The sequence below is a fragment of the Carcharhinus amblyrhynchos genome, chromosome 3, assembly GCF_965287045.1.
Source record: "Carcharhinus amblyrhynchos chromosome 3, sCarAmb.v2.hapA, whole genome shotgun sequence".
In the NCBI taxonomy this organism is placed as follows: Eukaryota; Metazoa; Chordata; class Chondrichthyes; order Carcharhiniformes; family Carcharhinidae; genus Carcharhinus; species Carcharhinus amblyrhynchos.
Window position 1 is genome coordinate 22924910 of NC_137326.1, and position 25349 is coordinate 22950258.

Here is a 25349-nt window from a genome sequence, read left to right on the forward strand (position 1 = left end):
TCTAAAAAAAAAATTACAAAGCAGATTTTCTCAAATTAGCAAAGGCAGAGAAAATAGCTAGACCATTTTTATTACACATTAAGCACATGTAATATTTTAAGGAATTATTTACTCTAGCGTTGCAGGTGTTTTGTTAAAATCTATGTACATACCATTAAGTACTTTATGGTACAGCATCTACATGTATATAGTCAGAAGTTTTTAGTCTAACAATACGATGAGAAATAAAATGGCTAACATTTTGTCCTAATTTTGTTTTTTTTTGCAAGGAAAAATGCGGCCCTGTGTACTGTCAGTATCAGTTCTATGACCTGCCATGTCATCAGACGAAAGAAAGAGGGCATGGGACAGAGATTATCTTCAGGGATGTGAATGTGATTCTAACGGGGAACTTCAATCCAGATAAATTCAGAGAGTATCTACTTGGGCCTCCACTAGAGATAGAGATTCATGACCGTGACAGGAAATTGGACATCCAGTCCCAGCCGCCAGCATTGTTTGGTTCTGAGGCTGAAGATACTAAACTGAGCAACGTTAGCTACGCCAGTAATAAACGAACCATCCATGACCCCTTCACAAAAACAAATAAATCTTGGGCTCCTTATGGTATTGCTAAGGTGGCTTTTTCTGACCTTCTGTATGGGGAAAAGTGTATGAATGTTTCTTTAGCTATACAGAACAGCAGTCCACCAGATCCAACAGGCTGCCAAGTTGATGGCTTGGACAGACGTATTGTAGGTGTTTCAGGAGCTGTTGATGGTCCAGATGACCACCCATTACCTGGAGGGCATTACTTGGAATCAAACTCTGTGCTTAATGTGAGAGTTGAATTGGCTTATCCTTTGACAAGAAGCACAGATGTGACAGGTGAAGTACAGGAATGCCAATTTGGTCGCATTATTTACATTTTTGACTATAAGAACAAAGACTTCCTTCATGATTTGCTAGGAACAATTAGTTCAATTAATCATGCAGCATTTTGCCAGGAGTCTCTGTCAAATGATGAAAATGAAGCAGCTGATGCGGCCCTTAGGATGGAAATTGAGCCAAAGGAAAGCTACAATATGGACATTTTGACAGGTTTTCACATAATGGATGGAAAAATGCATCTCTTCATTTTGGAGGGAATGAAAAATGACGGGCTCAAGAAATTGCGGACAAAGATATCAGTCAGGTGAGATGATCAAATACAACATACCACAAAACAATATTTGACAAACTTACTGAAAATGTTTGCTTAAACTTTATATCCAGTTAACAGAAAGGAAAGACTGCTGACAAAAAGGTAACCTGGCGGTACAATGGCCAGCACAGCTACCCTGCAGTGCCAGGGACCCGGCCTTGGAAGACTGTCTGTATGGAGTTTGCACATTCTCCCTCTGTCTGCGTGGGTTTCCTTTGGGTGGTCCAGTTTCCTCCCACAGTCCAAAGATGTGCAGGTTTGGTGGATTGCCCAAGGGAAATTGCCCTTTAGTCTCAGGGTCTAGCAGGGTAAATACATGGGCTTGTGGGAATGTTGTTGGTGAAGGTTTGATGGGCTGAATGACCTCTCTCTAGGGATTCTACGATTCAAACTGAGAAAGACAAAAAGGATAAAATTAAGACATTTCGTTTCTGGGTGGCTTTTCAAAAAGTGGCAAAATGGCCAAGTTAGTAATACCCAGCAGGATGAATTTAAACAATAAATAAGCTGCAGAAGCTCTCACATGATCTGGCCCAAATTCCTATTGCTCAATGTCAGTGGACAACTAATGACAAGTAGGACATTTCACTCTGAAAGGATATTTTGCATGTTTCTGTAGAAGGTCAAGCCATCATCCTTACTCAGACCCAGAAGAGGAGGAAGGAAAGATTGGTCACCTGCTTTGCATTTGGCTTATGGCCCAAGGAGATTGGCTGCTGGCATGGAGAGGAAAAGGATACCTCACTAGATCCTGTGCATTTAGTCCCAGATACAGATGGCTACAAACCAAGCTGTCTGCAATCTTACCTTTTCACAATATACACAAGAGTTTACTGTTTTCCCAGAGTGGGAAAATCTATGATACCTGTAAAAACAATAGTACCTCGAATCTGACATTCACTTAAAGGAAATCTTCAACTATGAAAGTGAGCAAGTAGGGGTGAATGAATATCAGAGAATTTAAAGAAACAGCTGCACTTTCACAAAACCCTTGGGATGCTAATTATTTGGATAAACTGGGGATAAACTCTACCTTTTCCAGTAGCACAATACATCCTCCTAGAAAATGAACATCCTGATTTATACCATGATTAATGGAAAAGAAAATATGGCCCTCTGTAAAACAGGATGCCAATTCATTCTAAGCACATCTTATCGGGATCAATTTCACCCCTATTGTATTTTTACAACGTATTAAATATTTTTTAGAACATAGAACATTTACAGCGCAGTACAGGCCCTTCGGCCCTCGATGTGGCGCTGACCAGTTTTCATCATAAATGATAGATTTATATTTCAAATAAAATTCTGATAGTGCAAATGTTTTGAGTAGTGAATGGTACAAAATTAAGATCATTCAGCATTTGTATAAAATGAAATATTAAGAAATTTACATCTACACGCATTTCCTGCCTGCAAAATATTATTTCCTGTTGTCACATTTTTGTCAACTTCTTTTATTGTATGACTAAATTTTCCATTGAATTTTCTACAATCATGGCTTTGTAAAGAACTAATCAAAATCACTCAAAATGCATTTTCAAAAAATTGATTTTCTTGTTCATTTTTCTCAGTAACTGTATGTTATACCAGTAAGAATTGGTTTGTGTTTGCCCTCTTCATAGGAATCCATTTGTTTAAAAAAAACTTTATTTATTTATATTTTTCAGTTCTGCGGTTCCTGAAGTAGAAAGGGTTAAGGTTATGTACAATTCTGATTTCAGTTTTCATGAGCGGTTGTATGCATATATGGGTGATTATCTTTACCATGTTCATCTCCGTGAGCCACTGCATAATATTGTAAAACAACCTTTGCTGTACATCAGGGACATGACTCCAAAGGACTGCTTTCAGGCATTGTGTAGGTGAGATCTTCCTTTGTATATATCATTAATTGAAATATTGCTGTTAGTGGGCAGTCTGACAGAGATCATTAACAATTTCTCTCCTTCAGAAAAGCCTTAATTTTTGCGCACTCTTAAAATAGTTCCATGCAATGTATCTGTTGCCATTCAAGAAGGAAATAAGTTATTGGAATTTTGTTACTTGACCCAACTTGGACGGTGTGCAAGAAATCAGCTAACTTTTACTCGCTTTGGAGGCATGCCTCAGATAGCTAAAGCACAGACATTGCCATTTTTTTAAAGCATAGGTACAAATATATACAAATCCAATAGCTTGGGAAAGCTAATTTATATAAACAATTCGATATATTCATTCTAATTGATACTCCAAATATGGGGTAGAAAATAATGTCAAAGTACAAAACTTCTAACAATTAAATTCATTTACAAAGCCAATCAACTGATTCATAGTATGTACATCGTGGGCAACTCTTCATATTACCTTAGCTGTCAGATGTAAGATGTGTGAAAGAGGGTAAAGGTACATTGAATACTAAATTCGGTTCAGGGGTTGCATTCAGAAGGAGGTGGATACAAGTCACACTCTAGAGACCTATCATAATTATATAATTATAATCCAGCCTGACACTTAATTCAACACAATACCGAGGGAGTTCCTACTAGAAGAGGTGACATTTTTTGGATGAGATGTTGGGTATAGACAATCTGCTATCATTTGGTGGATAAAGAAAATCTCAAGAGACTATTTGAAGGAGAGCAAGGAAACTCTCTAACATCCTATTCAACATTTATTCCTTGACCAAAATTGGTGGTCTGGTCACTTGTTTCATTGCTGTTCTTGGGATATTGCTGTGTTTGAACTTGATGTAGCATTTCCTCCAGTGAGCACATTTCAGAAATTCTTCATTGTCTGTAAAGCAGTATGGAACATCCTGAGTTAGTGAAAAGTACTACATAGATACAAGTTCTTGCATTCTATTGCCTCAAACTTTTAGGTCCACACCATCCAGTTAAGAAGGAGAAAAAGATATGTGAGCCATCCCAGTTTTTGAATAAACTCCAACGAAAAGGGTGGTGGTGGGGGTGGTGGTAATGCCATTTAACCCATAATCCAGAGCCTAGGCATAATGCGCTGCAGGCATAGGTTCAAATCCCGTCACACCAGCTTGTGGAATTTCAACTCAATTATTAAAATCTGGAATAGAAAGCTAGTAATGGTGACAATGATAGTTATCACTGATTGTTGTAAAGACCTGTCATGTTCATTAATGGGTAGGATATGTGTCATGTGTCTGGTTTGGCCTATGTGTGACTCCAGACCCACAACAATCTAATCGAATTTTAATCACCCGCTGAAATGGCCCAGAAAGCCACTCTGTTCAAGGACAATTAGAGATGGGCAACACATGCTGGCTGATACCTATATCCCATGAAAGAATAAATAAATAAAACTTTCTTGCCAAAATTTATGCACTTTTCTCAATGTATTTATGAAACTTCTAACTGAGGAACATGCAGAAAATCTGGCCGGATGATTTATTTCCATTAAACAGGCCATCAGGTCACACCTGAAGTTGTCCAGCATATGCTGTGTGTTTCCCCTTTACGACAGAGCTGAGAGCAAAAAAATTTGTCTTGTAGAGAATTACAGACTCACAAACAAAGACATGCCTCATCTCTAAAACTATTCAAAAGAAATGCTCATAAAATTTGATGTTGTAGCTCCTGTATTTTTAGTGCAATGGGTGCAGTTTCAGGCCCAAATTGATGCTTGTGCTGCATAGATGTTTCTTGGGGTGGGAGAGGGGGGGAGGTTGTGCAGGACACAGTTTAGGATAGGTTGTTAAAGTCAGTGTGTAAGTGTGTGCCAGGAGTACACAAAATCGATAGTTTGTGATGTCTGTCAGTATGTAATATTGCTTTGATGATAGCAGTAGCAATGCCAATTCCAATCAATGCTCCCACTAATGCCCCCAATGTTGTCCAGCTAAGCATACATTCAACAGCAGGAAAAACCCCCATTGGTGATATTTAAAGACATCATTCATCTTCAGGGAACCTTCAGGCTAGTGGCTGTTTTGAGTTTTACTGGCTATTGACACATCTGTAGAAGTGCTATGTGTTTTCTCCTGTTACATGAAATTGCTGCAGTCTGTGTAGGGAGTGGCACATGCTGAATGAAGACTTTTGCACACTACAAGAGTCCTGCTCAGACTACTTGCTCCCAACCATAAGTGCTGTTGTTTTCATCCTCCTTGCTCTGTAGCATGATGGGGTGAATGAGGAGAGGTGACATGCAAGGAGGACCAGAGACTCAATCACACATTCCTGTCTAACCCCAATAACCTTTCACCCACTTGTTTATCAAGATGCTACCTAATTCAGCCTTAAAATGTTCAAAGATTCTGCCTCCACTGCCTTCTGAGAAGAAATTCCAAAGACTTACAACCCTCAGAGAACATTTTTTTCAGCTTTGCTATAAATAGGTGACCCTTTATTTTTAATCAGTGACCTCATGCTAAATTTTCCTACGAGAGTAAATTTACTCTCCACTTCCACCCTGTCAAGGCCCCTCAAGATCTTGTATAGTTTAATCATGCCACCTTTAACTCTCCTAAACTCCAGCGAAGACAAATCTAACATGATTGTACTGTGCCTTTAAGAAATGTATTTATATCATGCTTCTTGTCAGAGGTATGTTTAAAATTCAGCTGTTTTACATAGTGCTGATTTGTCTATAAAACAGGCAGCTCAGAATGCTGAGAATGCAGGCTAGTGATTGATTTTGGCTAGAGATGTGTTTGTTTTAATCTGTGTTAATGCATATGTGGTTTCAGAATAGAATTTTGATTAGGTTGATTGACAAGAGTCATATGTTTAAGGGGAGGAGCTAAGCTTACAGGGAAAACCAAGCAGCTACAGCACATTCTGTAAGAAGCAAAAGGTCTCTCTCACTCTTAGAGTGGGTCTCTCTTTCTCTCTGCAAAGGTATTCTGAGGACTGGCAGAACAAGTACAAGCACAGAAGCTTGTGTGTTGTTAACTGATTTTGAAGAGGAGTTTAAGTCTATAAGAGGAATATTGCTTGAATTGGAACCAATAGTTATAGGTTAAAAGTTAAGCATTGGATCTTATCATATTTAAGTAGTAAAATTGGTAAACATTAAGCTAAATCACCTGCTGTAGTTAAACTGTATTGTTAAATAATGTTAGTTTTGATAAAAGCTTCCTGGTGGGACCAGACTCACACCTGGAATAAAACACCTTATCCACACACTAATGCCAAGGTAGAGAAACTACTGGGGTCTAGTCAGGCTTCGTAACATACTTTGGGGGGGTTTGTGATGCATACTTTAAAAAAAGGGAGCTTTTCCTGATGAAGGAACAGTGTGTTCTGAAAGCTTGTGCCATTTGCTACAAATAAACCTGTTGGACTTTAAGCTGATTTTGTGAGACTTCTTTCTGTTTTTACCCCAGTCCAAAGCTGGCACCTCCACTTAAAAGCTATAAGACAGTGGGTGTTGATGTCCTATTATTTCTTTTTAAGTATTGCATTTGGTTAGTTTAAATAGGGGGTGCCTTGTGGAATAATGGCTCTTTCAGTGGCTGAAGTTTTACTGGATGTGAAAGAAATCATTCAGAATGGTTTACAACAGGTGGTTAAAGCAAAGCTTTTGGAACTGGCAAACAGGCTGCAGTTGACTTCACTTGAAGGGACGAGGAAGGCAGAGATAAAAACAGTGACAGCTCAGTATTTAAAATTACCAGAAACACTATCTGCCTTGGAATTGGCTAGAATTCAATCACAAATTGAACAGCTTGAATTCGAGGCAATGGCAAGGGAGAAAGAGAGGGTGTGGCAATTGCAGCAGAGAGAAAAAGGAAACAAAACCATTTGAACTGCAATTAAAAGCAGAAAAAATAAATAGAGAATAGCAATGCTGAGGGCAGTGAGAAAACGTCGACCCACCCTAGTAAAAGGCCTGTTGGGGATCTGTTTAAATACAATCAAGCGAGAAGTATAGAGAAGCCTTTTTCATTTCATTTGAGAAAGTAGCTAAACAAGTAAAATGGCCACAAACCGTGTGGGTCTTGTTGGTTCAAACAAAGTTGGTAGGTAGAACTAATGAGGTGTTTGTGACACTATCAGAGAAGATATGTAGGGATTATGATGAGGTGAAAAAAGCCATCTTAAGTGAATATGAACTAGTGCCAGATGCCTACAGACAAAAGTTTAGAAATTTAAGGAAGGAACCAGGTCAAATGTATATAGAATTTGAAAGAACCAAACAAAATAAATTGACAGGTGGATAACAGCATCAAAGGTAGAACAGACGTATGATGTTCTTATCTTGGAGGAGTTTAAGAATTCACTTGCTGAAATAGTGAGAACACGTGTGGAAGAGCAGAGGGTTAAAACTGCAAGATTGGCATCAAAAATGACAGATGACTATGAGTTAGCTCATAAATCAAAGTTTGACTTTCAACATCAATTTCACCTATGAGGGATAGAAACAGGGGAAAAGGTAAATCGTCAGGTAGTAAAGGCAAAGGATATCATGTTGGAGATAGTAAGGATAGTTTACCTCAGGTTAAAAAGGAAACATATGCGGGTGGAAGAGAAGTAAAAAGCCTAAGGTCTTTTCAATATAGTAAAGTTGGACACACAAAGTTGCAGTGTTGGTGGCTTAAGAAAAGCACTGGGAAGGCAGACGTGGCAAAAAAACCACGTGAGGTTTGTTAAAGTAGTAAAGGAAGCCATGGTTGTTGTTAAAGAAGTGTAAAAGAATGTACAGCCTGTTCAGCAGTTAGTTGACAAGCAAGTATCAGATCTCTTTAAAGAATTCTGGTTAGGGAGAATGAGGAGTTAATGGCTATGAACCATGAACAAGTGGAGGTCCCAGGGCCTGGGGGACAGGATGGGTGGGTAACTGTTAGGAGGAGGAAGAGGAAGACGAAGAATAGTCCTGGTCCAAAGACCACCCCAGTGGCCCCCCAAAAGGCATCAACAGGGGTACAAAAGGAAAGACAGGAGGGCCAGAATGACTCAGAGGGAAGGAAGAGGGCTGGCAATGAGATAGTGGTGGGGGATGGGAGGGTCAGAGGAATTGATGGGCGATCCTGTGGGCAAAAGCGTGATTCAAGGATGGTAGTCTGCCTCCCTGGAGCAGGGGTACAGGACATATCAGAGAGGATAGAGGGAATTTTGAAGGGTGAGGGGACTCAGGCAGAAATAATAATACACATAGGAGAAAAGGACGTAGGAAGACAGAGTAGGGCAGATGTACGTAGGCAATTTAGAGAGTTGGGGGCCAAGCTGAAGAGCAGGGTCTCCAGGGTGGCATTCTCTGGGCTGCTGCCTAGTACCAGCAGGGCTAGGAATAATGAGATCATGCAGCTGAATGCATGGCTGAGGGATTGGTGCAAGGTGGAGGGCTTTACTTTTGTCGATCACTGGGAAGTATTTGTGAGAGAAGGGCACCTGTACAGGAGAGATGAGGAGCATTTGAATGGGAGGGGGACAAATGTCTTAGCTGGGAGGTTAGCTGGAGTGTTTAGGCAGGGTTTAAAGTAATATGGAGGGGGGGGGTGGGGATGAGACTGATAGCTCATTAGGCACTGGGATCGGGAGTGAGTTGGGGGACAGGGTAGATTTGGGTGAAAGGAAAATTATCAGGGGAAAGGAGGATCCGAGTGGGCCTGGAGGGTTGGATTACGTCTGTTTTAATGCGAGGAATGTAACGAGTAAAACGGATGAGCTTAGGGCCTTGATGTTTGTGAGGAATTTAGATGTGGTGGCAGTGACAGAGACGTGGTTAAAGGAAGGGCAGGACTGGCAGCTGAATATTCCTGGATATAAGTGTTTTAGGTGTGACAGAGGAGGGTTGAAGAGAGGTGGTGGGGTGGTGTTGTTAGTTAAGGAGCACATCACAGCAGTGCAGAGGGAGGACAATATGGAGGAGTGAGGGATTGAGTCGCTGTGGGTGGAGTTGAGGAATAGGAAGGGAGAAATTACGATGCTAGGGGTATGCTACAGGCCACCCAACAGCCCGAGGGCAGTGGAGGAAGGTATTTGTAGAGACAAGGTCCACCTTGTTGTCAAACGAGGGGCATGCACACGGTGGGTCATGCGTGGGCTGCTCTTGGATGTTTTGAGAGTGGCCTAGTACTTCGTGTCGTTGTGTGTGCTTAAACCTGGACCAGCAGACGGGCACCACAACAGCTCAGTGACTATCACTGCTAGCTGTCCAGATACATGGATTTGGGCCTGTGTCTGTGGGAGTTTGCGCATTCTCCCTGTGGTTGCGTGGGTTTCCTCCGGGTGCTCCGGTTTCCTCCCACACCCCAAAAATGTGCTCTTAGGCTGATTGGTGTACCAAATTGACCCTACACTATTCTCCCCTGAATCTGGCTACAATAGGGGTACCATTCGCATACACACGGGGCAAGGTAGGTATAGGAAAATGCTTTGTTAAAATGGCGGCGCAGGCTCGTTGGGCCGAAGGGCCTGTTTCCCGTGCCGGGTTGTTCTTTGTTCTTTGTCTGGATAGTGTTTGCTCATACATACAAGGAGGAATAGGTAAAAAAGTTAAGATCTTAAGAAATATGGAACAAGTCAATCTTTAATGGTGAGAGATGAAGTGATATGTAGTTCAGAAGGAGTATTGCTAGAGAAGGTGGTAGTATGTGGAAATTATGGTGAGAAGAGTAGTGTTCCATTACATAAAGGAAGTTTGGATAGTCCGGTGAAACATTATGAAGTAGGGGTAGGAGTGATAGAGAGAAATTACCTTTTTCGGGGATACAGTTTATCTTGGGTAACAATATAGCTGGGTCGCAGATGAGAATGATGCTTACCGTGGTTGAAAAGACAATGGAAAAATCAAATAAACAGAGGTGTTACAAGAAGAATATCGTGGGATATTTTCTAACTGTGTAGTAATAAGGTCACAAAGCCACAGGTTGAGTTTGGAGGAGAAATTGAAGAATAAAGATAAGGAGACTCAGGTTCACTTATCAGGAACAATCTTTGACCCGATGGTTGAGAAAGAACAAGAACTGGTGGAGAATGAAGCACATATCTATAGTTCAGGAAAGCTGACAGAACTAAAACTGAAAGATGTAGATATAAAGAAGTTGTATCTGAAAGCATACACGGAAGAAAAATCTGAATGCATACTGGAGTGTTACTACATTTAAAATGATGGCTTAATAAGGAAGAGGTGACCTTTACTTATTTATGCGGATGAAAAATGGGAAGCGGTTCATCAGTTATATTACTGGTGGGTTATATAAAGGTGGTGTTCAGGTGTCGTATGAGGTTGCAGAAGGAAATCATTTAGGAGTAAGAAAAACCCAAGCAAAACTACAAAACATTTTTATTGGATATGTGCAGCATATCCTGGACTGTGTAAGGATATAGTAGAATTTTTGCTGTACATGTCACATCACATAGAAGCCTAAAGGTAGAATTGTTCAACTGTCGACACAAATTAGATTACACTGAACTAAGAATGGCAAATTTCTGTTACATTCCTCTGTCATCTAGTTGCTTGTAGTAATATATAAAAGTTCAACCTTGTCAGAAATTCTATCTTGAGCTACCTAGATGCTTCCTAAACTATCAATAGTAGCATCGTACGATTGAAAGCAGTTTGGAAGGCCCGATTTTACCATTGCGTTGCGCCCATTTTCAGATGCGAAAACTTGGTAAAGTCGGGCATGAGGGGAATAGTGCAATCTGCGCCCACGTCTGCACATATTCCCATTTTACCAAGTCCTAAAATTGGCTGCTATAGGAACCGTGCCCAAAATGGGCGCGATGTCAATTTAAATGCGTTTGCATGCATTTAAATTGACTTAATGAACTAGTCACCCAATCTTACCAGCATTTCCCTCTTTACCATTGTGTTCACTTGTCCAGATTTGGCACGGAACAGACATGCTCAGTAAAGGTCTGTTCCCGGCGCTCTAGCTTCTGAAGTGTTAAGTTCAGAGTTTCCAACGGCTCTCTGACTCAGATCAGTGCTGTTGAGGGGGTGGGGGGCAGGAGGCCAGATCATTCTCTGGTTGGGGAGAGGGAGGGGGAGGCCTGATCTTTCTCTGGTGGGGGAGGGAGGAAGAGGTGGGTCAGATGTATCTCTAGTTGGGAGAGGGTGGAGCGAGGCCTGATCATTTCCTGGTGGGGGGAAGAAGGGCAAAGGAAGGCCAGATCGTGCTCTGGTGGGAGGAGGGTGTGGTGAAGAGGGAGGCCCGATTATTCTTCGGTGGGCAGAGGTGGGGAGGCCGGATGGTTCTCTGGTAGAGGGGTAGGAGAAGAGCAGTAAGCCAGATGGATGTCTTGGGGGGTGGGGGGGAGAGACGGCTGCCACTCTCTGCGGGCAATCAGTGAAAGAGGAAGGGGGACCGCTGCCACTCTGCGGCCAGTCAGTGGTGGGGGGGAAAGGGGGCAAGGGGTCGTGATTGGTCTGGGTAGCGAGGGGAGTGGGTGAATAAGGGGAATAGTTATTTTGTGGGAGTGGGGTGATATCTTTGGGAACCATCACTCCTACTTTTTGCTCCTGGGCTGCTTTATCCGCTTTTTGCGGCCCAGGAGCGGTGTGACGGGAGCATTTTTCAAATTTTTTTTTACTGCGCATGCGCAGTTGAAGGCTCCAATCTGAGCTGCAGCGTTTCGAGCACGATAAGCCCTGTCTGCAGCGCGATTCAGACTCGTGATTTTCTTTTTCAGGCTGAGTGTGTATGGGAGCGCCTGAGAACAGTTTTCCAAGTCAGATCTGAATTGCGCCCAGATTCAGCACTTAGAATCAAAATGGTAAAATCGCCCCCGGAGAGTGTCACCCTGCATTCAAGAAAGCAGCAGAAAATTTTGATGTTCCCATGTAGAATGCAGGTTCATAAAAAGCTTCTAGTGGGCTCCCTTGCGTGACGTACAGGCTGGACTGGGCACGTTATTATTAAACTTTTCTTTGTTTTGCAGACTTCAACACATATGCTCCGCCTCAAAGTTTAGAGAAGTAGTACAATATGATCTCTTCCCATCAGCAGAAATGGCAAAAACCCTGAGTCGTGAGTTTGGAATCCCAGCCTCCGAAACTGGTCCCCTTCCCACCAAGAGCCTGGCATTCAGTGCAGAACAACCTGCTCCCCAACTTATGCCACCAAAACGGGTACATTATCCTGAACTGGGCATTGTAAATGAAAGTTATATACGGAGGAAAACAAGTCAAATCTTCAAAGATCACATTCAGGTATTGGTTAGTCAAAATCAAAGTTTGCATAGTGGCTTGAATGAGTAGAATTATTCCAGAGGTAATTATTATTATTCCAGGGGGTGTGATGGCATAGTGGAAATGTCACTGGACAAGGAATCCAGAGGCCAAGGCTAATGTTCTGGACTTTGTTTTACATATTCCACCATGGCAGCTGGTGGAATTTAAATCAAATGAATTAAATTTGGAATTAAAAGCCTGTCTTGGTAATAGTGATCATGAAAACATTGTTGATCGTCATAAAAACCCTTCTGTTTCATGGAGTCCTTTAAGGAGGAAAATCTGCCATCCTCATTTGGTCTGGCCTACGTGACTCCATGTGGCTAAATCTTAAATGCCCTCTGAAATGGTCTAGTAATTTCAGGGACACAATGTCCTGGTGGTGCTATCATTGGACTATTAATCCAGAAACTCACCTAATGTTCTGGGGAATCAGGTTCCACCATGGCCGATGGTGGAATTTGAATTCAGTAAAAAAAAAATCTGGAATTAAGAATCTACTGCTGACCATGAAACATTGTCAATTGTCGGAAAAACCCATCTGGTTCACTAACTGGGCGGCATGGTAGCATAGTGGTTAGCACTGCTGCTTCACAGCTCCAGGGTCCTGGGTTCGATTCCTGGCTCACGTCACTGCCTGTGTGGAGTTTGCACATTCTCCTCGTGTCTGTGTGGGTTTCCTCTGGGTGCTCCGGTTTCCTCCCACAGTCCAAAGATGTGTGGGTTAGGTTGATTGGCCATGCTAAGAAATTGCCCCTTAGTGTGCAGGGATGCATAGGTTAGAGGGATTAGTGGGTAAATATGTAGGAATATGGGGCAGGGCCTGAGTGGGATTGTGTTCAGTGCAGACTCAATGGGCCGAAGGGCTTCTTTCTGCACTGTAGGGTTCTGTGATTCTATGATTCAAATGTCCTTTAGGGGAGGGAGCCACAGCAGTGAGGTTGACTCTCAACTGCTCTCCAAAGGAAACTAGGGATAGGCAATAAATGCTGACCAGCCAGCGACGCCCATGTTCCATGAATGAATAAAAAAATGTAAGCCACTCAGTTGTATGAAACCACTACAGAAAAGGCAGTAAGGAATGAAACCCAACAGACCACCCATCCCTTTGACTCTGCAATGTCTTCCTTACTAATAACTGAGCATTTGTGCCAAAATTGGGAACATTGTCTCACAGACTAGTTCTAGTCAAGCAACATACTCATGCTCATGGAATTATACTTTCCAGACAACATCCCATGCCCATGGTTGTTGATGGTGGTGTATGTTCCAAGGGCAAGGCAGACCCATCCATAGATGACAATGCAGTGGTATGCACTTCGAAGGGAATTACTCTTGGAGTCTTCAACGTTGAAGCCAGACCCCATGAAATTTCATGGCATCAGGTAAAAATAGACAAGGAAATCTGCTGCTGATTATCACCTACACCACAGGGATTGCAGCAATTCCAGACACAGTTCACCACCTTCTTCTCAATCGCAGTTAGGGATGATTTCAGGCTGAAGTAGCCTCAGAGGTCAGACATCAGACCACCTTCAGCTTCAGATAGGTCATAGGGTTGACAGAGGAAGGTTAAATATTTTCAAATGCAAGAATTCCACCCTGGTGTCTTCCTCCTTTTCAAATGCAACAAAGTCATTTGAGCACTAAATATTTTCATTTTTCAGGCTAATATTGCCTCAGTTTACCAAGCTAGCAAAAAGCTGAAGAAAACCAAGCGAAGAATGATTGCAGCAGTGCCTCCTGAAGGAAAAGAAGTGTATATCTACTCCAGTCAGACCTTAAACTCTGCTGCGCAAGCAAAGGAACTGCTGCGGCAGGAGATGGCTCTGGTAGGGACCAACTTATTAAACATATGTTTTACACCAGTAATATTTCTCATCCGTAAATTAACAATTCATTTCAGGCATGAGAAATAATTTGTGACAGCGAAGGAATTTGTATCAAAGATTGAAAATAAACAGCAATAAATGTTATCAATATCCTTAGACATGGGAACAAGGCTAAAGGGACAAGCAATCAGGATGTACATCTCAAAACTATTTTTTGGCTTCAATGACTCCATGGATGAATGCAACTTACGATCTGTGACAAAGCCACACAAAGACCAGAAAATGTTGGTCTAGGTTGATGCAACAGTAGGGTGTTTCTTTAACTATTACTGCTCTTAACTGAGCAAGGATTCCTGATCACAGTTCCATGGACGCTGGAGTAAATTTAGCTGTGGTGACCCATACCGCACAAGAACTTGTTTCAAACATGAAGAGTGCCCACTTTAATGAGTGCCAAAGGGCTGACAAAGGAATAATACAAAAAATGCCTTATTGAGACTAAATGCTTTCTTCTGCATGTTCCAGACCTGAAATACTTCAGTCGATCCCACTTCTGCCCACGACAGGCACTGCACGTCTTTATCTTCAAGGTGTACAGCTATGCTGTACTCTGAAGGTGGTCGACCACAGGATGACCTAAAAGTCCCATGCAAGTTGCCCTTCTAATTTACTGTTTATCTGTTGCCCCACACAAAACAAACAGGGACCAGACACTTAAATTGATTGTCTCTAGAGGGTACATTGTTGTACAGTACCTTGAGGGACAGGAGATTGAACAAGGAGGAATTCCATAAGGTGTTGCAGTGGTCCCTTTTGCTACATCAGGCTGCAAGGGTATTGATTTTACCACCACCCAGTCCCAGCCTTACAGAAATCCTGGTGTCAATGACCTTATACCATTCTATTTGCCAACCGACCTTGCTTGCATTAGCTCTGCCCACCAGTCATGGGAGAACATTCCAAGCATCAGAAGAAGAAAATCAGGTCAGGGAACTTTATTGTAAACATATTTCAAGACCACTTTAAGTTTGAATGAGAGTGTGAGTTGAGTCAAATAAACTTTGTGCCAAGGTAAGAGGCTGATGTTGTGGGTTCCATCACCCCAAAGGAAGAAGGAGCTCCCGCTATGAGCTGAACTTGAAGTTTTGGAAAACACTCTAAATATTCCATCTCTTGCTTTCAAAGAAAATATTTTACGATGTAAGTCTTCATATAACTTCCCAAGCTTCTTTCACCATGGAGTTTTTTTTTGGAATAACATTGATATTTATCTAACTCCCTGTGGAAAGAAATCTGATGGATTCCAAAGACTTGCAATTACATGCCAGGGCTCACCATTATTGATTCAATAATCCAACCGAACTGAGTAAGAGTGTCAGATAAATATTATATCCAGTAAAAACAAATGCATACTATATTTATACTGTAAGTAAATGGAGTTTTTCTTTCTCGTCTCTCCCTCCCAGAAAACATAAATTCCTAATTAAGTGTATTCTGACCACTATGTATGCCAGATTGTACAATACACAATTTCTCACTATGTGTATTTTTCTGTGTGTACATTTTTCACTATTCTGTCACAGGTCACTTATTCTATGGTTCACTTGCATGCCCATATAGTAGAATTTGAAATGACCACAAAAGATGAGTCAGTGGGGTGAGAAGCATGTTATGGTAATGTAGTTTATATTGTGGGTGATTTTCATCTTCCAGCCACCATACTTCAATGAAATGTAGCAGTGGCAAGTGAAATCATTCTGAAACAAACCTATCACTGACAACCCAGGTCTGCCCAATGCACATGATTTCAAATCATGTGACTAGCACAGCTGACCAAACAGGCAGAATCATTATAAAACTAATTAATTCATGGTCCAAATTCTGATCTCATGCTGATCCAACATTCACTATCCAATTCTGCATGGCCCTAAATATTGAGTTGCCTAACCAGCAGTCATTGGAAGGGATACTGAGGGGTTTTCTCTCTGGCAAGATTGAGGTAAGCTTTTATAAATGACTGGAGTGCTGCTGCTGGGAATGCAAAAATCTGCCTTATATCCCACATAGAAAAATTATTTCGCCTGCGACCAGTCGCTCCTCGCTACAGTTGCTTCCAGAGCAGTCATTGGATCTCCTGCCCCTTTTCAGTTCACAAACTGCCTGTCAGTGATTGCTTAGCTTCCTAGTTATAGTTTTAAATGTCCTGATCATCAGCAACATGAGGGTCATAGAGTTTTACAGCACAGAAAGAGGCCCTTTGGCCCATTACGTCTGCGTCGGTCAGCAAGCAACTATCTATTCTAATCCCATTTTCCTGCACTTGGTCTATGACATTGTATGCTACAACCTTTAAGTGCTGACCTAAATGCTTCTTAATGTGTGGTGTTGTAGCCGTGCCCACCACTGGTCCAGTGTTCAGGCAAGACAGTTAAAATCACCCTCGTTGTCTCTAACCCTTCCATCAGGACAGGCATCTACCAAAGCTCTAAAACATTTATACAGACACTAGCAGTGTAAGAGTCAAACATTTCTATTTATTTACCATGTACAGGCGTGTATGAGAAATGCTTTTCAATATCCCGTACAAAATATTAATGTCCATTTGTGAATGGCCTTTCTCCCTCACAGAAACCAAAGCATTACTTCACATACAATCAGGATTTTTTGTCAGCAATGGTAGCTCCCGTGGATGTGGATAAAGAGAAAAAGAAAATAACGGAACAATCACGGGCAGCTTGGCTAACCTTTGAAGGATTCAGGTATCCAGGATTCAAGTCCAGCCTGGAGGCCAATGAACATCCAAAAAAACCAGATGAAGCACGGATAAGCGATCTTAAAAAGGTGCCACCCATGTCCCAAACTTTCAGTAAATGAATTCTCTGTTTCAGTGTTAAAGTAACTTGCTAATTGAAATGAACATTTACAAAGTATGAATTATATATAATGTCCACTCCTAACATTTAGGAAAAGGTAGAACTAGTAAATTATATATTTCTACAGAACACAGGAGAACAAAATCATCCAAGAACTAATTTATTGTTTGAAAGGTGAAGAGCATTAATGTTCAATGAATTAGAAAGATTTCTTTGAAATCTTGAGGAAAGCAATAAATGTGACAAAACAGTTAATTTTCCCCATGGTTTTCCATTATCTTAGCTAACATTCTTAACAGGAATTCAAATAATTTATTTGGCCTTCAAAAGGATTTGATATATGACTGTCATTTCACAAGTAGGGAATATATGAGTTATTCCATGAAGGAGAAGTAAATTGTCATAGAATCCCTACAGTACAGAAGGAGGACATTTGTCTCATCAAGCCTGCACCGACAATAATCTGACCCAGGCCCTATCCCCTAAATTAAGGGGCAAAAAGTAAACTGTGGAAAAAGTTAGGAGGGTGCATTCGTACATGACAGGTTAGAGGAATAGATAGACAACTGTCAGATGTACAGACAAGAACAAAGACCACTGACTGCATGAAAAAGATTTTCCTCATGTCACCAATGCTTCGTTACCAATCACCTTAAGCCTGTGCCTTCTGGTTCACGGTCCATTCACCAACAAGAACAATTTCTCCTTATCTATTCTGTTCAGACCCCTCATGGTTTTGAACATCTCTTATCAAAGCTCTTCTTAACCTTCTTCAACAACTTCTTAACCTTCTTCCCAACTTCTCCTTACTTTCCACATAACTGAAGTTCTTTATCCTGGGACCATTCTCTTCTGCGGCCTCTCCAGTGCTATCCCATTCTTGGTGAAGTGTGGTGCCCAGAACTGGACCCAGAACCAGGCGCTTATAAAGTTTTACATGAAGTACAACATCAAGAAAGTTGTACCTATTCATGAGAAAAGCCAAGGGAAGGAATATCAGATGGGAAGACATAGTTACAATAAGGTGAAAAAACACCTTTCTTTTTCCATTTATATTAAGAAAAATCTAGAAGTAATATTTAGTGATTGGAGCGTTTAAGGGGATAAATATTGAAAGATTATTTCCATTTGTTGGTAAACTAGTAATAAATCCAAGTCAGAATTAATACTTGGAGAATAAAGGAATAAACTGGAATGCCATTTTTGAAATTGGATTATTTTTAATGTGGGATACGTGATAAGTTATTGTTATCGGCTAGTCAATCATGGCACCTTAAGAGGAAGTTAGGCAAACACATGAAAAACAAAGACACTAAACGTAGCAGTGATGGGGAGCTAACATAGGCATTACAGACCTTTTGGCCTCCTGAAAAAAAATTGTCATTCTGTAACGCAGGTTTAACTGTGATATGCTGGCAACACGGTAAGCAAGAATACTGGAGTACTTGCTTAATAATACCAAAAAGGAAATAACGTACAGCAGTTGTTTAGACTGCTAAAAACATTCATTTGATCCACAGTAAATGTATACGACGGCCATTTAAATGAATTTTCTCTTCAAGCTAAATAACCAGTACATCCACACGCACTCCCTCAGTGCATCCTCTTCAATCACCACATACAGTTAATGTTGTAGTTATAGATACCACAAAACAAGGAGATTTAAAAGGTATTCAAAATCATGAGGTATCTGGACAGTGTAGATAGGGAGAAACTACTCTCATTGTTAGAAGGGTTTAAGGTAACTGGCAAAAGAAACAATGACAGCATAAGAAAACAACTGCTTTATGTCACAAGTAGTTAGGATCTGGAATATACTGGGAGCGAGTGTGATGGAGACAGGGTGAGACAAGGCTTTGAAAGGGAAATTGGATTATTATGTGAAAAGGAAAGATTGCAGGGCTATGGAGAAGAGGCAGGCAAGTGGCACTAAGCAAATTGCTCCTCCCGAGTACCAGCACAGACACCATCTTAATGGCTAACAGGAGATGCCTGATTATTGCAGGTGTTTGGACATCACTAAGTCCGTCAGCCCTTTTCTTTACGTCATCCAGACACATGCCTTGTTTCAATATTGTACTCTTGCATTGCGCAAGCTCCCACTAGGCTTTGAAGCTCTATGCAACCTAAGCTGTCAGGAGGCTGCCAAAAAATAAACACTTAAAAAAAAAACCTTAATGTGGAACCACAAGGAAGAGGAGTGCTTCTTTTGCCCCGACATTAACACTGTAGGTGGTTGTCAGTCCACGTTCATTCTCTACCCTGGGCTTAATACGCAGGAAAGTTTGGCATCAGAAATGCAAATGGCCTGGACCAGTGTGCTACATCAGAATGCCTAATTGATGTCTTATTGTCACAATTAGGCTTACATTAACAATTCAGTGAAGTTATGTGAGAATCCCCTAGACGCCACACTCTGGCGCCTATCCGGGTACGCTGAGGAAGAATTTAGCACAGCCAATGCACCTAGCCAGCACATCTTTCAGACTGCAGTTGGAAACCAGAACACCCCAGACGAAACCCATGCAGACACTGGGAGAACATGCAGACTCAACACAGACAGTGACCCAAGCCGGGAATCGATCCTGGGTCCCTGGTGCTGTGAGGCAGCAGTGCTAACCGCTGTGCCACCATGTTGCTCCTACTAGATTTACTCCAATGAAATCTAAGGGTGACTTCAGGCTATCCTTGTTCACCTTTCTGGCAACAAATCAAGTCCATCATGCATAACTCACTTGCACATTGACTGCTTCACTGTGTAGTCTTTTTGTTACTGTTGATGGCGTGAATACTTTTTTTTTCCCCAGGCTTGGAAGGAACATGTTTTATATGATAATCTATATACAGCTAACCTGACACGTGGCAAATGGAAATGGAGTGACAGGCATAAAGATTTTGACTTATACAAGAAGCTAACTTATTCACCACCCCCAGCCAGTATTCATTTGGCAGGTATGTACTTTAATCGTTAGTAATATAAAAAAATACAAATCCTCATTGCAGACTTTGCAAGGTGCGACATTGAATATTTACTAACTCGCAAGCAAAGCAAAAGGAATATAGGAGAGAATAGCATTACGGAGACCACAGGGGACGATACAAAAAAACTAAGTGTCGAATTTGCGTGAAAGCTAGAGTAAATCTCACTGTTTTATTTCAGTGGGAATTAAGAGAAGAATTTCCCAAACTCTGTGCACTGCAGAGAGCCCAAGTGTGATTCATGTTGAAAAGCTGAAGGCAGGGTCTATTTCTGACCGAGAGGTCAGCAGCAGACAACTGAGCTGGCCACTGCGCGTGTGCCAATCTGTCAGCATCAAGATCACCGCACGTGCAGTGGCCCCTGTCTGCTACCTCTTGATCGCTGCCCCCCCCCCAATTATATCTGGGCCCAGCCATGACTCTCCCACCAGGGAAGTTGTAGTATTAACTGTAGCATTACTCCCCCAGTAGGCTGCACCACCCTCCCTCCCCCACTGATCCCTATGCAGAGTGGCAGTGGGATCCCCTACCGATTGCCAAGGCCTCATGGGGCAGGGCAGTGCTAAGGTGCCCCCTGGGCATTGTTACTGTGCCCCTTGGGCAGTGCAGGGGCAGTACCGATGCCCATTGCTCCCCCCAGTGCTCTACCCTCGGGGGGGGGGGGGCTTGATTGGCTCCCTCTTCACTCCAGCAGGGTCAGGCTGCTAACTCTCAAAGTGGGGGGGCTACTGTAAACTCCATTGGAGTAAAATACTTCTAGTGGGATGGGAGGGGCTAGCAGGTCTGGAGACTTCAATCCCTGGCCTGCTAATCATATTTAAATTACATTTAAATGACCTTCTGCATATCCAGCTCCGCGCCTATTTCCGGCACAGACCTGACAGCGCTGGGAGAGGCCGGACACCCACCATAGCTCACGCTAATCCAACCCCTCTGAAATCTCCCAGAATGGGAGAATCGCCCCCGCACATGCGTGAGAATGTGAAATTGCTATGCAGGACTCCAGTGTATAAACGCTTAATGCTTTATCTGAAATTCCCTCTCCACTTGATTTGCTACAAATTAATCTATTTAAATGTGTTAATGATTTTGCTACATTAGTCGTTATTGTTGGCTGTCCCTCTATGCAATCAGGGTCACGAGATTTTTTTTTATTCATTTTTGGGACATGAGCATCGCTGACTGGCCAGCGTTTATTGCCCATCCCTAGTTGCCCAAAGGCAGTTGACAGCCAAACACATTGCTTGGTTCTGGAATCACATGTAGGCCAGACCAGGTAAGACAGCAGACTTCTTTGCCTAAAGGACTTTAGTGAACCAGACGAGTTTTTCTGACAATCGATAATGGTTTCATGGTCATCAGTAGATTCTTAATTCCAGATTTTTTTATTGAATTCAAATTCCACCAGCTGCCATGGTGGGATTTGAACCCAATTCCCCAGGACATTAGCTGAGTTTCTGGATTAATAGTCTGGTGATAACATCACTAGGCCATCACCTCCTCTTAGGGTTTGTGGCATGGGTCTTCATGTGAGTGAACTGAAGTCTTGGAGCACTCATGGTGTAAAACATGGGCAGCACGTGGCACAGTGGTTAGCACTGCTGTCTCGCAGTGCCAAGGACCCAAGTTCAATTCCCAGCTTAGGTGACTGTGTGGATTTTGTACATTCTCCCTGTGTCTGCATGGGTTTCCTCCAGGTGCTCTGGTTTCTTCCCACAGTCCAAGAATGTGCGGGTTAAGAACATAAGAACATAAGAAATAGGAGCAGGAGTAGGCCATCTGGCCCTTCGAGCCTGCCCCGCCATTCAATAAGATCATGGCTGATCTGTCGTGGCTCAGTTCCACTTTCCCGCCCTCTCCCCATAACCCTTAATCCCCTCTCTTATCAAAAACCCATCAACCCGCTTCTTAAAAATATTTAGCGAGGCAGCCTCCACCACTTCAACGGGCAGAGAATTCCAGAGATTCACCACCCTTTGAGTGAAGAAGTTCCTCCTCAACTCCGTTCTGAACCTCCCCCCCTTTATCTTGAGGCTGTGCCCCCTAGTCCTACTGTCTTTTTTGAGCGGGAAGAGTCTTTCCACCTCTATCCTATCCATCCCATTCATCATCTTATACGTCTCAATGAGATCTCCCCTCATTCTTCTAAACTCTAACGAGTACAAGCCTAGTTTATTCAGCCTCTCCTCATAGCTCAACCCCCTCAACTCCGGTATCAGCCAGGGTTAGGTGGATTGGATATGTTAAATTGCCCCTTAGTGTCAGGTGGACTAGCAGGGTAAATACATGGTTTATGGGGAGGGGGCCTAGGTAGGATTGTTGTCAGTGCAGGCTTGATGGCTGATTGGCCTACTTCAGCACTGCAGGGATTCTATAATTCCCAGGAGATAGTGGGATCTAGAGTGCAGGATTTGCTTCCTTTCCTTCTCTGTTGACACTCTGCCTCTTCAAGGCATGTGGACTCAAGTGTAGCGTAGTCTGACGGACAAGTTGTCACCATTTTGAATGGCTGGTAGTAAACTGCTCCTATTCATTAATCTCAATGTTGCTTCACTTCAAGGGTCTTTGCAACATTTTCCTTGTCCTTCCCCGAGTCACTGGCCATTTGAAAGTTGAGAATAAATAAGGACCTGGCAAGAAATGGTTTTCAGCTATCCAAGTTGATTTTGCAGGAATTTTGCCTGAATGTTTGTGCAGCTGGCTTCCAGAAGGACACCAGAGTTTGTCTGGTACGTCCATTGAACCTGGAGGATGCGGCAGAGACATCACTGATGGAGTTTCTTGAGCACTCTTATGGGTTGCCTATATACAATCCACGTCTCATTGCAATACAGGAATCTGGTGATAACAGCTGCTCTGTACACTAGGACACTAGTTTGTTTGTGGAAGTCTATGTTGTCAAACATTTACTGGCTCCGTTTGCATTAGGATGATCTGGTGCTGGATCTCCTTGTCAATAGTGGCTCTTTGAGAGAAGTGGCTGCCAAGGTAAGGGCAGTAAGTTCATAAAAAATAGGAACAGGAATAGGCTGTTTGACCCCTTGAGCCTGCTTCACCATTCAGTAGAATCAGGGCTGATCCAACATTCCTCATGCCCACTTTTCTACCCTTTCCCATAACCCTTGATCAAGGGTCATGATCAAAATTGATCAAAAATTTATCTTAGCTTTGAATATACACAAGTACTCTGCCCCCAGAGCTCTCTGTGCCAAGGAGTTAGTTCCAAAGACTCCCAATCCTTTGAGAAAGGAAATCCCTCCTAATCTCAGTCTTAAATTGTTGCCTCTTTATCTCATTGCCTTTTGATCCTAGGCTCTGCTAGGAGGGGAAACATTTCTCTCAGCATTTATCCTATAAATCTCCTTGATAATCCTATATGCAGTGTCTCCTTCAGCATAACTATAAAGCAGAATAGAATCATTGAATCTTATAATGCAGAAGGAGGCCATTTGGCTCATCAAGTCTGCATCGACCACAATCCCATGATTATTTGCCCTACATAGTGCCCCTGACACCAGGGCAATTTAGCATGGCCAATCCACCTAACCGACACATCTTTGGACAGACCAGGTCTAGCTGAAAGTATTTGACTGACCAGGTCTGGGTTGACCTATGAGGTTTGTTTTGGCAACGTTCAAGAACACACAGAGTCCCTTGTATGTAGAATTGAAGATATCAAGAGTGGTTTGCAGATCTGATGCAAGAGGGGGCATCAAGACTGCAGTCATCTGCAAACTGTAGACAATGGGTGGGATTTTACAACTTCTTACAAAACCATAAAATCCTGCCCAAGTTCAACGGGACCTTCCTATGCTCTGCCCCTTGCCCACTTTGATCCCTTGGTGGGCAGGCTGGTAAAATTCTGGCTTATATTTTTTGGAATTGAGGCAACCGAGGTTAAAGGGTTTTCCATCTGGGTGACATTCATACTCACACCAGAGGGAAGCAGATCTTTGATGAGGTGAACAGCCACTATCAGGCAGATCATAAATAATATGGGAGCTATCAGACAGCCATGCTTAACACTGCTGGGAATTGCGAAAGAAGCTGCTTCAGATCTCCCATTTATGATAGTTAGGGCCATATGAGCATGAAGCAGTTGCAGAATTATAAAGAAGTTTCTTGGACATTTTTATCTAGACCCAACCATCCACAGCTGCCTCATCAATGACCTTCCATCAGAAGGTCAGAAGTGAGAAAGCAGTCCATGTCCAAATGCAACAAGACCTGCACAATATTCAGGCTTGGGATGACTAGTGGTAAATTACACTTGAGCCACACAGATGCCATGCAATGATTATCTCCAATAGTAATCTAACCATAGCTCCTTGGCATTCAATGGCATGCAGGAATGTGTAGGTTAGAGGGATTAGTGGGTATGATATGGGAGTAGGGCCTGGGTGGGATTGTGTTCAGTGCAGACTTGATGGGCCGAAGGGTCTCTTTCTGCTCAGTAGGGGTCTATGATTCTATGATTCTTTGCTGAATCCCCCTCTATCAACAACTTGGGCATGTTACCATTGGCCAGAAACTCATCTGGATTTGCCATATAAATACTGTGGCTTCAAGAGCAGGTCAGAGGCTAGAAATCCTGCAGTGAGCAACTTACCTCCTGACTCTCCACAGCCTGTCCACGATCAACAAAGTCAGGGGGGTGATGGAATACTCTTCCTTTGCCTGGATGAGTGAAGCTCCAACAACACTCAAGAAGCTTGATGCAATCCAGAACTCTTCCTATCTCTTCCACAAACATATATTCACTCCTTCCACCACTGATGCACAGTGGCACTAGTGTAGATCTCCTGCAGAAACTCACTAAGGCTTCTTAGACAGCACCTTCCAAACTAATAACACTACCATCTGGAAGGACGAGGACAGCAGATACATCAGGAAAAACACACCGGGATGTCCACTTCCAAGCCACTGACTATCATAATCAGCAACCATATCACTGTTCCTTTAGTGTTGCTGGCTCAAAATCCTTTAAAAACCTTGTCTAAAAAAAACACATCAGTCTCAGATTTACGATTATTAATTAATTGCGAATTTACTACTTTCAGTAGGAGAGACATCCACCCTTACAGCATTGTTTGAATGATTCCTCCCTGAATGACCTAGCTCTGATTTTTAAGACGGTGTCTCCTTTCCCTGGACTCCTGGAAAAATATTTTGTTAACCATCTTTTTCCTTGTGCTATTGGCCAAATTTGACTCTAAAGTCTCCATGTCACTGTTGCAAATGCTTTGACAATCATAACAAAAAATGGTATTTGGTATTTATTGAGATATGTGAATGCAGTTATAAAAAGTTCACACACTAACAGCATTAAACTTTGCATTTGACAAT

The 25349-nt window shown here is 42.3% G+C and overlaps 1 protein-coding gene across 1 annotated transcript in view; it reads left to right on the forward strand.

The window, feature by feature from the left end:
* The window catches only part of LOC145362488 (uncharacterized protein FLJ43738-like), a 90090-nt gene that overhangs the window by 56101 nt on the left and 8640 nt on the right, over positions 1-25349 (forward strand). The window contains exons 8-13 of the mRNA XM_080218508.1: positions 270-1174; positions 2854-3048; positions 12028-12298; positions 13987-14151; positions 16780-16992; positions 19832-19976. Of these exons, the coding sequence (XP_080074634.1) occupies positions 270-1174; positions 2854-3048; positions 12028-12298; positions 13987-14151; positions 16780-16992; positions 19832-19976 (1894 nt within the window). The remainder of the gene's footprint in view (positions 1-269; positions 1175-2853; positions 3049-12027; positions 12299-13986; positions 14152-16779; positions 16993-19831; positions 19977-25349) is intronic.